The sequence below is a fragment of the Arabidopsis lyrata genome (genome assembly GCF_000004255.2).
Source record: "Arabidopsis lyrata subsp. lyrata unplaced genomic scaffold ARALYscaffold_2, whole genome shotgun sequence".
In the NCBI taxonomy this organism is placed as follows: domain Eukaryota; kingdom Viridiplantae; phylum Streptophyta; class Magnoliopsida; order Brassicales; family Brassicaceae; genus Arabidopsis; species Arabidopsis lyrata.
The window spans coordinates 10,845,086-10,859,498 of record NW_003302554.1 but is presented as its reverse complement, the minus strand read 5'-3'; the positions used below and the strand labels follow the sequence as shown (position 1 = coordinate 10,859,498).

At 33.8% G+C, this 14,413-nt stretch overlaps 2 protein-coding genes across 2 annotated transcripts; one reads left to right on the top strand and one right to left on the bottom strand.

The window, feature by feature from the left end:
- Positions 1–131: 131 nt before the first annotated feature.
- On the bottom strand, positions 132–3,340 carry LOC9324553 (subtilisin-like protease SBT3.17). The gene is made up of 8 exons (XM_002886970.2): positions 3,178–3,340; positions 3,002–3,093; positions 2,817–2,914; positions 1,921–2,741; positions 1,534–1,826; positions 1,340–1,454; positions 1,061–1,232; positions 132–694 (listed from the first exon to the last, which is right to left on the bottom strand). Exons 1-8 carry the CDS (start codon positions 3,283–3,285, stop codon positions 132–134), a joined length of 2,262 nt encoding a protein of 753 aa, XP_002887016.1. The 5' UTR covers positions 3,286–3,340.
- A 666-nt stretch (positions 3,341–4,006) lies between these two features.
- LOC9324552 (subtilisin-like protease SBT3.16) lies at positions 4,007–7,245 on the top strand. The gene is made up of 8 exons (XM_021010260.1): positions 4,007–4,319; positions 4,410–4,501; positions 4,602–4,699; positions 4,816–5,636; positions 5,714–6,009; positions 6,105–6,219; positions 6,310–6,487; positions 6,570–7,245. The coding sequence occupies exons 1-8, from the start codon at positions 4,203–4,205 to the stop codon at positions 7,133–7,135; spliced, it is 2,283 nt and encodes a 760-aa protein (XP_020865919.1). The 5' UTR covers positions 4,007–4,202; the 3' UTR covers positions 7,136–7,245.
- The last annotated feature ends 7,168 nt before the right edge of the window (positions 7,246–14,413 follow it).

Genomic DNA, 14,413 nt, shown 5'->3' with positions numbered 1-14,413 from the left:
TAATCAAAAGCTTGAAAACGTTTTGATATATGTGGAAACCAAATTATCTTATTTATCCGACGAAAAATCTCAAAGATGAAGAATGAATTTCATTACGAAAAAAACAAACTATAGTTACACGTAAAAAATGATCAAACATAATTTCTCAAGATCTTTGTTCTCACGGAAACAGGAGTAGAGACGTTATGAACTCCATCAGTCCAACACAAGCTCCCAAAATAGTAATCAGTGTTCACTCTATGACTCGTTTTCACTCTCACACTAAACGTAATCTTCGTTATGTTGGAACCAAACACAAGTGTCTTCGGATTCACGTCAAGCTCGATACCAAAAGGAGACTCAATCACGGGTCTGTAGACTGAACTGGCCGGTCCAACATTTGTCACGGTTCTAGTCACAGTGACCTCTCCAGTGAGACTTGGGATTGTGATCGAAGGCAAGTTGAAGTCGAGCATCGATGGCTTTGGATAAGTGCATTTGTATGTTTTACCAAGTAGTTTGGAAATGGATGCATTGTCATATTCCGCAGAACAAAGGTAATGAAGATAGTCATCGATACCCATGTCGTAGATGAGGCCCGGGTCTGTTACTTTCTCCGGGTTGATCAAACCACCTCCATAGTCAAATGGGTCAGCAAGTTTACGCGTTGATCCCTCTGAAAATATTGGCTCTCCAGATGGATCGGTCTTCCATGCTGCATTTCGATTAAAGGAAACAACATAGAAAGTAAAGATGTTTAGAGCCTCTTTTAAACAAAAAAAATTGAAACATAATTTTTGAAAAATAAGAGATATGTTTGATTAAAAACCTAGCCCGAATCAAAACCGTACCAAAATGTATTATGCAGTTTCGATTTTGTAACATTTTTTCGAAAGCCGAATAACCTCAGCTGAAGCCGGATTCATACCAAACTGATTCATAATAGATTCTATTGACTCCTATAATTTTATTTCTTTCTAAACCCGCAATTATATAACTCGAACTCAAATCGATCTAAAATCCGGATTAAACACTCTTTATTTTGGCCTTTTGGGTATATAGTTTTAAAGTAAGAAAGAACCTGTTGTGACAAGAGCGGATCGGATTGCAGCTGGAGACCAGTCAGGGCGGGTTTGTCTTAGTAATCCAACAATTCCCGACACAACAGGAGTCGCCATTGAGGTTCCCGACATGAACTTATACACACCAGTTACTGCAGAAAGAACATTAACACCCGGTGCTGCTATGTCTGGCTGCATTATTATATAACAAAGTCCCAAATTTCATCAACACTTGGATCAATATGTTTGGAAAAAAAACAACAACAATAGGAAAAAAAAAAGTGAATTACTAAACAAACCTTAAGAATTGCTGGTGAAACTGAATTAGGCCCTCTACAAGAGAAACGAGGCACTCTAGATGCAATAGGCCGGCCAATGAGTGTCTTGGAAGGGCTTATTTTTGCTTTAGGCACACTACAGAATCAAAATGTGTTAGGACCAAAAAAAAAAAAGCTATGACCATAATTAAAGAAAGTTGGTGAAGATTTATTACTCTGTGGTCTGAATATAGTATAAGATGTCAGTTCCGTATTCGTAATCTACCACGGCGCAAGGAACATGGACGTCACTGCAAACCGTAGGATCAATAACAGATTGTGCATAGATTATACCAGCACATCCAGCTCTTACTATGGTATTCGCCTTTCTTATCGCGTCATCGTTTGGCGTAAACGCTAGCACAATAGTCCCTTGAGTTTGCCCCTGTTCGATAGAGGCGCTCATCATTTCATCTGATAATATAAGATCAGTAAATCCAGCTTCTGGGAATGTGTTTAAACCTTCACCCTGAAAACAGTCAAAGAGAACAAAGAATCACATTAATCTAGCCGGAACGTCTTGCTTAACCATAAAAAAAATGAATCAAAAGGTTTGATCATACGAGAATAGTTAGATTGTTTCCAAGAGTGATTGGTATGGGGAAAGAACGGTCGAGGGATGTAGCGGCGACGGTTATGATCCATGGAGCAACATTATCAATGGTTTGAGCGTTAGGACCCTCGTTTCCAGCAGAAGCAACAACGGGAATGCCTTTCATCACAGCTTGGAAAGAACCGAATGCGATGTCACTTTGATCAATATCAAAACTTGCAGGGGCGTCAGTACCAATTGAAATGGATATAACATCAACCCCATCGCGTATACTATGATCAATTGCTTTGAGCATATCAGGTGTTATACATCCAATTCCCTTCCAACATGCCTTGTACATAGCTATACGTGCATGAGGAGCCGCGCCTCTAGCGGTTCCTCCAGCTAGTCCATTGTAGTTTGCAGTAGCCACAAAAGAACCAGCAGCAATTGCAGACACATGTGTCCCATGGCCTTCAATATCTCTAGGGGACTTAGACTCATCATGTGAAACAAAATCATATTCCCCATTTGTGGATTCAAGAAGACCTTCAGTGAAGAACTCTGCCCCTATAAGTTTTTTGTTGCAATGTTTATTGGCGTCAAATCCATTTCCTGACACACATTTTCCCTTCCAATGCTTCGGGATCGGTCCTAGACCTGTGTCATTGAATGACTGTGACTCTGGCCATATCCCTGAGTCTATGACCCCAATAATAGCTTCACTTCCCATCCTGGTTTCATGTAGAAGACCTTTTGGAGAAGTAAGTGAAAGTCCCAAGTAATCAAATGTCCTTGTTGTTTTCAACCTCATTACTCGACTTGGTACAACAGAAAGAACCTCGGGATGCGCTGATACGAAACAAATCAGACCGGGATTTCATAATGTCTTATGCGTTTAATTAAACAGAATGAAAATTGAACTACCTGAAAGGTTCTTTGCTTGAGAGGCGGTAAGTTTCGCTGCAAAGCCGGAAAAACCATGCTTGTAATTGTATACTAAAGAATTCCTTGCAGCTTCTTTGCTATGTCACAAAATATCAAAGAACAAAATGAATATACCCTCAAAAGGATTCTCAATATTTCACTATAGCATCGATCAATATTTGTACCTTCCAAGAAGTGGTTCAAGAATTTGGTAATGTGACTTAGTAACCAGCTCAGGGGTATCATGTTGCTTTGCTCCCAAGTGTACAATGTGAATCTGAAGTCGATTATCGAAAAAAGAAAATATACTTCATATGCCACTTATAGCATTATTACTCAAAAGATGGAAAACGCAACATACCTTGTTCAATCCATTTGGTTGTGCCGCAGAGATAAACAAACCGTTCAGGATTAACACGAGACCGATGACCAGAGAACTTGTATCTGCAATCAGAAAAGAATTGTCCATTTTTCTTGAACAATGATTTTTCTGATTGCATAACAAGCTGCTTGGACATGTCTTTCTTTTGTTCCATATATAACAAACAATGAAACTAATTAAATTTTTATCAACAAAAACAAACTGATTAACTAGATTCTAAAAATACCATAGACGGTTATATAATAAACAAATTGCCATCAAAAAATATCTGAAATATCATATAGTTACATTGACTTACTCTAAGCTTAATTTGGATTTTGTTTTGGCATTGCACCTAATTAGTTTGCCAGAAGATTAACAGTTATTAGTAAATTTATTGATTATTTTACAAAATTATACAATATTTTTACATGTAAATTTGAATCTGATCAGATAACACTAGCACAAACTATTAGAATAATTTTCTAATGTTTTCTTGAATACCTATAACAAACTTATAGTTCGGGAACTTTACTCGTCAAGGTAGTTTTTTTAATTAAAATTTCTTAATTATATCATATTATTACAAACTACAATGTAATTAACCTTAATATGTTAACCTAAAAAATATGCTTAAGTTCATTATGGTAGCATGGTTTTGACAGGTAATGAAAAAAACAGTTTTAAGTTTTGACTCGTGTTAATTCTACACCAATAATTATACAAAAAGAAACAAATCCGTTTTTGTTCTAAACCATAAACCAGACTATTCCCAATTTAACAAAATTAGCTTGGTGTCATGTCCTATCTTCGTTGTACTCTAAAAAAAACTCCCAACATTCGTAACCAAATCTTTTCATCAATTTAAATACGAGATGACTTGAACACAATCATTATGCTTCTGGGATGCAATCAGAGAGGACATTGTTGAGGAGGTTCAAGAATTTTTAAAAATTATAATCTTGGAAGATTCTTCTAGGAAAAGAATCTACCTCAACAACAACTCCTTAAATCCCAGACAAAACATGGAGTTGTCTTCTCTGATTGCTCTAAATAATAAGAAGCATGTTGTAGTTGTGTTCATAGGTTTAGTATTAATCTTCAACATAGCCTTAATTACTGCTGCCAATGAGAAAAGCCAGGTTCGTTATAAATGGTCAAATTTGATCTTTTTTTTCTGCGGAATTGCGAAGAATTTCGCTATTTTAATTTCTTGATGATGTTATATTTAGATTTACACGGTGCATTTGGGTGAGAGGCAACATGATGATCCTAATCTTGTGACTGAATCACATCATGATATTCTAGGACCGCTTCTTGGAAGGTAATGAATGATGAGCTTTGGTATATGCTTTACAAAGATAATCGATGTTGCGGTAAAAAAAATTGGTTTGCGAATTTATATGTTTTGACTGATAATGCAGCAAAGAAGCTTCCCGTGAGTCTATGATTTATAGTTACAGACATGGTTTCTCAGGCTTTGCAGCGAAACTCACATCATCTCAAGCAAGGGAACTTTCTGGTAAATTTGAAACTTTTCTCTTGAGAAGACTTGTTGAACAAGAATTAGGTCAAACTCACAAGTAAAAAAAAAAAACCTAATTAATACTCTGCTTCTCTATTTTGGATTTGTAATAGAGCATCCGGATGTTGTTCACGTAACGAAAAGTAAGAATATGAAACTGAAAACAACAAGGGTTAATGATTACTTGGGACTCACTCCAACCGCTCCAACCGGTCTCCTCCATGAAACCGCTATGGGAAGTGAAGCAATTGTAGGAATTCTGGACTCAGGAATATGGCCAGACTCCAAGTCATTCAACGACAACGGTCTTGGACCAATCCCGGCACGATGGAAAGGACAATGTGTTTCAGGAGAAGCGTTCAACGCATCGAGCTGTAACAGAAAGTTGATCGGAGCTACGTACTACTCTAAGGGTCTCATGAGTAAGTACAACGGAACGTTCAACGCGGTAGAGAAAGGTGAGGTCATGTCCCCTCTAGACAAAATGGGACACGGAACCCACTGTGCATCGACAGCCGTGGGTTCTTTCGTCCCAGACGCAAACGTGTTTGGTCTAGCTCAAGGAACCGCGAGAGGAAGTGCACCGCGGGCCCGTATAGCCTCTTACAAAGTGTGTTGGAACAACGATGAGTGTTTCACACCGGATATTGTAAAGGCCATAGACCATGCCATCCGTGATGGTGTCGATGTAATATCGCTCTCGCTCGGATCTGAAGTACCAGTTGATTTCGAGGTTGATAGCAGGAGTGATTTCGCTATTGCTGCTTTCCACGCTGTTATGAAGGGAATTCCCGTAGTATGTGCTGGAGGGAACGATGGTCCTGACAAACAAACCATCTCTAATGTTGCTCCGTGGCTCATAACCGTCGCGGCTACGACCATGGACAGAGAATTCTTCACGCCCATCACTCTTGGAAACAATATAACCTTATTGGTACGTATTTGGTTGCTTGTATCACAAGTAACTGTGACAGTTCATTTAACTCTTTTGTTGTGGGATGTTATTCTCAGGGTCAAGAAGGTGTATACACAGGAAAAGAAGTTGGATTCACTGATCTTCTTTACTTCGAAGACCTGACAAAGGAGGATATGCAAGCCGGTAAAGCTAATGGAAAAATCTTGTTTTTCTTCCAAACAGCCAAATATCAAGACGATTTTGTAGAATATGCGCAATCAAATGGCGCTGCTGGCGTCATTCTCGCTATGCAGCCAACAGATAGTATCGATCCAGGCAGCGCTGATATCGCGTACGCCTATGTAGACTACGAAATTGGGATGGACATTTTATTGTACATCCAAACCACCAAGTATAAGCTCATCCTCCTTCACATTTATCTCGAAAATTCTAACTATGAACTTTTTTGATGTAATGAAAAGAATTTTCCTTGAATGATTTCCGTAGATCGCCAGTAGCTAAGATCAGTCCCACCAAGACTTTTGTTGGCCGACCTTTAGCGACCAAGGTTGCTAGATTTTCCTCTAGAGGTCCCAATTCACTATCTCCTGCCATTCTCAAGGTGGGATACTTTTTGCTCTCTTACATTCAAATTGTCTAGCACTTTCAGAATTTACTTTTTTTTATTAATTTTTTTTTTTTTTAAGTACAGCCGGATATAGCAGCACCAGGTTCAGGTATACTCGCAGCCGTACCATCAAGGGCAGGATACGAATTAATGTCAGGAACATCGATGGCTGCACCTGTCGTGTCAGGAATAGTCTCACTTCTTAGACAAAAACGCCCCGACTGGTCTCCTGCCGCAATCCGATCCGCACTCGTCACAACCGGTAAAAATACATATTATTCGAACAAAAATATAATTTTCTTGATCCACAAGAAACACCCGAGAATGACTGTTAACCATTTCAGCGTTGCAAACCGACCCTTCGGGAGAGCCTATTGCAGCCGAGGGTTCCCCACGCAAACTGGCCGACTCATTTGACTATGGAGGCGGCCTAGTAAACCCGGGGAAAGTAGCGGACCCGGGACTTGTCTATGACATGGGCCACGATGAATATGTTCATTACTTGTGCTCCGCAGGCTACGACAATACATCAATCTCAAAACTACTTGGAAAAATCTACACTTGCCCTTCCCCAATTCCATCAATGCTTGATGTCAACTTGCCTTCCATCACAATCCCATATCTTAGTGAAGAGATCACAATAACAAGAACCGTGACGAATGTTGGACCGGTCGGTTCGGTTTACAAAGCTGTGATCCAAGCGCCTCAAGGTATTAACCTTCAGGTGAGTCCTGAGACTCTTGAATTCGGTTCCAACACTAACAAGATTACCTTCACGGTGAAAGTCTCCACGACTCATAGAGCGAATACTGATTATCTCTTTGGGAGCTTAACTTGGACCGACAATGAAGGCCATAATGTAAGAATCCCTCTTTCTGTGAGAACAAGAGTTTTAAACTTCAAGATCTAACAAAATTATTAACATTATTGTATAATATTTTTTATTGTACTTAAAAGTGTATTATAATTTGTTTTCTTTCGGAGGCAATGTAAATGTGATAAGAAAGCCTTTTTTTATCACTGTGTTTGTATTTCGCACTTTCATTTTATTTACCCTCTACACTCATGATTTACCAAAGAAAATATAAAATAAAATTATAATACTTATCAAAAGAGTAAAATTATAATTTGACCTTAGGTCTAAAACGTAAACTTGCTATAGCCGCATATTCGATTCTACTGTGAGGAAATATTACAATTTACTAATTTACCGTGGTGGATTTTGCCGGAAATTTTTTACCAGGAATTCAGGGGAAATTAGGATATCCGCTACTAATAAAAAAAACAAATTGTAAAATGGGAAATGAAGAAAGAATAGAATACTTGAAGATGAGATGTAACATGTGAGGAAAAAGTGAAATAACAACAACCGTCCAATGAGCCTATGCTAATAATAGGCATATTTTATTGTTTCATCTTTTCTCTATGTCCACCAAAATTACATAAATTGACTCAATGCTCACTCGTTGCACACACATAACACATACATATATTCGGATTTAAAGTTGATTTTAATCTTGTTGAGATCAAAACGGCCGACGTAAAAGTAGATTTTGAGGGGTTCTTGATCGATTGAGTAGCAGAACCAATAAAAATAAGAATTTAGTTAAAAGTTAATAATAAAATCTATTATAAATTTATAATACATCGCAAAACATCAACCATCGATATGTATTCTGAGTTATTTCAAACGTGTAATATTGGACATTTTAAATAGTTTGGCTATGTGATGAATTCTATACAAATTAATTTGGTTAAATATATGTTATTGAGTTATATGTTTTATTCTTTCATAAATTACTTGCATAAGAACTATAAAATAATCATTGAGAGAAATCTATGATATTGAACACTATCTTCTAAAAGTTTCTATTATAAACATAGATGATATCTAAAAATAAATCTCTTCCCAATGGATAATATTTTCTGAATTTAGAACTAATCACTCTTACATATAAAGAAGACACAATAAAGGAAGAAGAGTACTTCTAAAAGTGATTCGCATCGGATTCTACCAAAGCAAACGACTGGTTTTGTTTCTATACAGAAGCAATCTTATAATTTATACATGTTACTTTTTATTTTAAAATAATTATTTGGTTTTATCCTGGATATATATGCATCATGCAATAAAACAAGAACCATTTGTTTGTTACCTTTTTATTATACCCTCATATTTCGTACCACTTCTTATATATGCACTAGAAAGCTGCCCACGCGATGCGTGGATTACATATTTAATATTAATTCTGAATAAAAATAAAATTTGTATTAAAGTAATATGTTCAATTATTAATATAGTTTTTTGAAAAGAATTTTTTAAAATATTAACTTTTATGTTCCTTTTCGAAGTACTTTTGTGAATTGCTAAAAAATAAATTTTGTTCTTTTTTTATTCATGGTGGTATGACATAAATATACGCCACTACTTTTTCTTAATTTACATAAAATATTTTATTCTGGAAATATATATATCATACCTCATCATAGAGTCTCTTGTTTGCTGATTCACGATCCTTGGATCGGGAAAACGGCCAAAATCAACTCCAACTATTTTTCTGCAGCTTTTTTCAACCCAAACTCTGACCCCAGCACTTATCAACCCGAACTCAGACCATTTTTAAAAAACAAACCTAAACTATCTAACTGTTATCCAATTTCAACATAGTTTTTTTTGTATTTGTTAATGTCGATTAGAATTGTAAAGTCGTAATTATCTGTTCTTTTATATTTGAATCATTCCTTTTATTCAATTGGCTAAAGGTTAAATAATTCAGGTTTGTTACATTATTTAATAACAGGTATATGTTAAAATTGGCTAACGATTACATAGTTCAGGTTTGTTATTTAAAATTTATGTGGGTTCGAGTTGATAATTAGGGTTGATATCGGCCTTGGATCTCATCAGAAGGTAGATCTTCCCAATCTCATGACTTTCTCTCGACAATAAGCTTTACATATTATATCCATATAATCCATAATAAAATTAGGAGATCAAAGGTAAAACATATTCATATTTATTAATTTTTTTGCTTAATGATATCTATATATGTTAAAAATTAAAGAGAAATTTAAATAATTTGTGATAATGATTAAATTTAATAAAATAGCAAGGTGGTCCAAATGAGCAAAAACATATTTTATATATGTTAATCTGGGTTTTTCACATCTCTTTCTCGCTTCTGACTTAGCACAGCTAGTCAAAGCTTTAAAATCGGAGCTTCATGGGATTCTCTTCGATATCGTGAATTTATCTTATACCTTTGATGTTATTTTGTTAGTTTCATTCCCCGTTTGCAGAATTCTGATGCGGATTCATTGGCAAAACAGTCTCTTGTTTCTCTTGTAATAGACCTGGCCCAAACCTAAGTTAAATTGAATCAGCATTTTTTTTTTTTTTGTCATCCGAAATTACTTAGAGCTCAAAAGAGCCATTCCTGAGGAATATTGTTTACATATGTGACATGAAGCGGTTCGGTACGAAATTTTCGTGCCAGATTATCTGCTTTTACATTTGCTCGACGAGAAATTAAAGATAAAGAAAAGTTTGTAAACTTCACCTTGTCGCTTTGAAATTCCTCCATATACACTGAGAAGGCCGGCCATAGAAAGTTGGCGAAGACACCATCTTCACCAGGTCAGAACAGTCTGTAAAGAAAGCTACGTCTTGGTTGTCTGCACCAATCATACACTTCATCGCCCAGAGAAGGGCTTCGACCTCTGTATGTAGGGGGGATAGACTTCTACGAAGGTTGGCAGCTCCCATGGTTGGCGGCTCTCCATTTGATGATGTACAAAACCATCATGTGCCGGAGAACTTATCACTCTCTTTCCACGATCCATCCACAAAACACCGGTAACCTGAGTAATTCGAATCAAGTGAGATATCCCTCCCTTGCGATCGATTTACCACATCCACAGAACCCAGTTGTTCATTATGAAGCACGATTTGGGCAGAGTGCCACAATTGTGCCTCTTTTTCCGCTAAACGTAAAACCTCTAAAGGATCTTTGTCTATATTATCAAAGAATTTTTTATTCCTTGCTTTCCAAATATACCAAATGATCCATGGAAAAGCTGAAGAATCAAATTCTGAAGGTATTCTCCAAAATAAATGATCCAAATTTGCAATTGCATAAACAGAATCTGTGGGAAGAGCACCCATAACCATTGGAATCTGTGAAAGTGCCCAAGTCTGTCTTGCTGGGTGACATTGAAAGAGTGTATGATTGATTGTTTCCTCTGAGGCGCCGCACCTTGCGCATTCTTTGTCACAATCAATTCCTCTTTTCCTCAAAATTTCCGTGACCGGCACACAACTCGCTAGAATTTGCCACAGAAAATGACGAACCTTAGGTGGGCACTGCACCTGCCACGACTGTGCTTTTAGGGCTTTGGTTTCTGGGCCAATAAAAGGTAAATGATTCAGCCTTTGCCCAAAAAAAAGTATACGTTACACTTAATTATAATCATATTTAATTTAGGAAAATGATTTCAGATGATATAATAAAAATTTTATTTTTGAAAGTTTATATTAAAAAAATTTAGTTCAGTTTAAAACTAACAATGCCAGGGAACAGAACTTAAAACTTCACTGACATGCGTAAATAGAACAAAACTACTTTAATAAATAGTGAAATAAAAATGTGTATATATGTAGGTCATAAGAGAACAAAACTTTAATAAATATAATGTAATGCCGTTTACCTAAATATTTTAATGACATGTTAGATTTTAACTGAATAAGTTAATTATGATATTCTATGCAATTACCCTTATCAAACATAATTCTTTTCAAAAATCCCATGAGCATAGAAAAAAAAAAAAAACCTTTGGTGGAACTTTTTAAATTTTTTGGTTGAATTTTTTTGGGTTGGTTTTATGGACTTTGATAAAAATAAATACAAATTTTATATTCTTTAATATGATCTTTATTTCTTACTTAATTTGTATGATTAACTAAAACAAATTGAATTCAAAACATAATCATGTCTTATGTTATACAATATTAAAAATCAGAAAACTATTTACTCGAGATATACGAAACTCAAACGTCGATCCCTCTCAAACGTTGAGTAATTATGTAAAAGAAATAAAGAATGGCATAAACTATTTGATTTTTGGGATTATTGTTGATTTTGCCATTTTTCATAGAAATCTTTTGAAATTGCCATTTTTACTAAAATCTTACGGATATGCCATTTTCTAACACTTAAAAATGTACGTATTTTGGATTTTTTTTTGTAAAAATACGTAGTTTATACAAAATACTAAACCCTAAGAACAACCACAACCGACTAAACCCAAACATAACTAATAAAACGCATGTTAAATCATATTTCCGTAACCTGAAAAAGGGCAAAATCCATAAACTATTCAAAAAAGGGCAAAATCCACAAATGCCATCCAAAAAATGGCAAATCCATAATTGATTCTTGATTTTTTTTTTGACTCATGGTCCTATTAGTTTTACGTATTCAAGAACAAAATCATCTTGAAAAAACTTTACGTATTAAAAAAAAAAAGAAAACAAACTCTTAACTTTTTGATAAGTGATGTTGAGAATAATTACATAAATGGTTTTTCAATTTATATCATAATTTTTTTAACAAACTTATGGTTTTCAAATGGGATTATTGTCTAAAATGCCATTATTTAGGAAAAACTTACGAAAATGCCATTTTTTGAATAGTTTACGGATTTTGCCCCTTTTTAACACTTAAAATGTACGTATTTTGTGATTTTTTTGCAAAATATGTACTTTATACCAAATACTAAACCCTAAGAACAAATGGAACCGACTAAACCCAAACATAACGAGTGAAACGCATGTTAAATCATATTTTTGGAACCTGAAAAAGGGTAAAATCTACAAACTATTCAAAAAATGGCAAAATCCACAAATGCCACTATAAAAAAGGGCAAAATCCGTAATTAATTCTTTTCAAATTTATGAATACATATAGATCATAAGAGTAAAAAAATTTAATAAATATAATGTACTGCCATTTATCTAAATACTTAAATTTATAATTACACTTTAACTGACCATAATAATAGATATAAATTTTCTCAATGTATGTATATAAATCTTATTGAGTTGAAAAATAGAGAAATAATTAAAAATAGAACTTAAAAATAGAACACTTTTATGTAGAACTAATGGTGTTGGTGAAGCTAACTTGAACACCATATGAAATCACAAACCTAATTAACTTGAACACCAAATGAGAAAACTTTTGTAGATATTTTTATTATGTGGATGATAGCCTGAAATAAAGAGAAAGCAACTAAAAGTCAATAAAAATAAAAGAACGGACTGGAAAAAGCAAAAACTCTACAAGAGTTTTTTTAGCTTCACATGTGGGTAATATATACAAGAATTAATTGGATTTAATGTTTTTAATTAATTGGAGTTATTGTGGTTATCTGTTAGCCTAATGCATCAATTTAGAGTTGTTTGACGTTACATATGTTTTAATAAGTTCATTTGTGGGTTTTACTTTGGGTAACTCATTCCAGAACAAAAAAAAAACACTAATATATTTCGGTATTAGAAGCCACATGAAAAGCGTTACTGATGAAGAAAACTCTTCACAAACATTTATTTTGAGAAAAGGCGTAACACATGGAGCAATACATTAATATAATGCATGTTACTATATTTCTTTATTAAAATTACATTGACTGTTACATAAGTTAGAATTTTATTTAGTATATGGGATGACATATTAAATTTAATAATTCCTGTAAATTATATTATACTATATAAATACATTAAATGTATTGTGTAATAAAAATTGTAAATAAATACTCCAACTTGGAGTTGTAACATGTGAGAATAAATTGGTGTTATAAAAATTAAAACAACAAAAAAAGTGAAATTGGAAAGAAGAAAAAAAAAAGACAAATTAGAAAAGATTAGAAATGTATTTTATGGAGATAATAAAATATTATGTAAGATAGAAAAATGAGGAAAACAATTAAATTTAAAAATAGATGCCAAATGTACTAATATTATGAGAAGTTTTAAAAATGTACTATTATACCAATAGGATAAGTGGTGATTTTAAGTAGATAATAATTTTGGTAAAATAAATTAGATAAAATTTCAATTTAAATACTTGTCAAATGTACCAATAGGATAAGAGAAATATATTTTTTGGAATTAAATTGTAGGCACAAACTTTCAAAACTAAAGATTTTAAATAAATTAAAACAAACATTGATGCATTGAAGGAGGACACATGTCACCAAAAGAGAGTGACAAATGTCGCAATGGTAGGAAAAGTTAGAAGAAAACCTTCTCATATTATATAAGATTGTTGGATTATGATAATTATTCAAATTTTCTCTTTTTGTTACAGTAGCTCTCAAAATACTCTATTTAGATTTTGAAAATGTTTTTCCAACCATCGGTTGTTGTATGTGGAAATCCAACAGGATTTGATTAGTTCACATCTGACAAGAGTTTAAAAGTATTTTTGGGTTGATCTATTCAGACTTAAGCTCGATTTCGTTTTTAATTTAAAACTGCACGCATTCATATAACCATTTACGTAACGAGTTGCGTAATCATATGGTGTATATTATTGACAAGGATATAAAACACTGAAACGAAAGTAACCTGAATTAAATAATTTTTAGAAATTTATCAACTTATAATAACAAATAATTACCTATTTTATCAACATTTATATGGTGGACTTGGATGCATGTTCGTTGTCAAACTTATTACTATAAATTTGTATTATTACTATTGTTGATTTTTTTATTTAAGCTAACAACGACTTTGTCAAATAATGACACTGATACATTATGTAAGAATCTTATAAAAATTTTACATTATGTAAGAAAATAGATATAGTATATTCATATTTATGGTTTTATTTAGTCAACATCACGAATATATTTTAAAAAATACTGTATTTTTTATTATTCTAGATAGAAATATCCACAACATCGATCAAAAAGTTAAACTCTAGTAAAATAGGCTAAAAAAATCCGTTCAAAGTTTAACATTTCATCTTATCAAAGCAATAGAAAATGAAAAGAACCTTTTTTTGTTTTGTTACACGTAGTTTAAATATTTTGACAGGTTATTTGGTCCATTCTACTAGATTAAGAATTATTGATTCGTCTTTTCTAATCAATTTTGTTCCGGTCTGGAAAACTTTTCTGGTTTCAA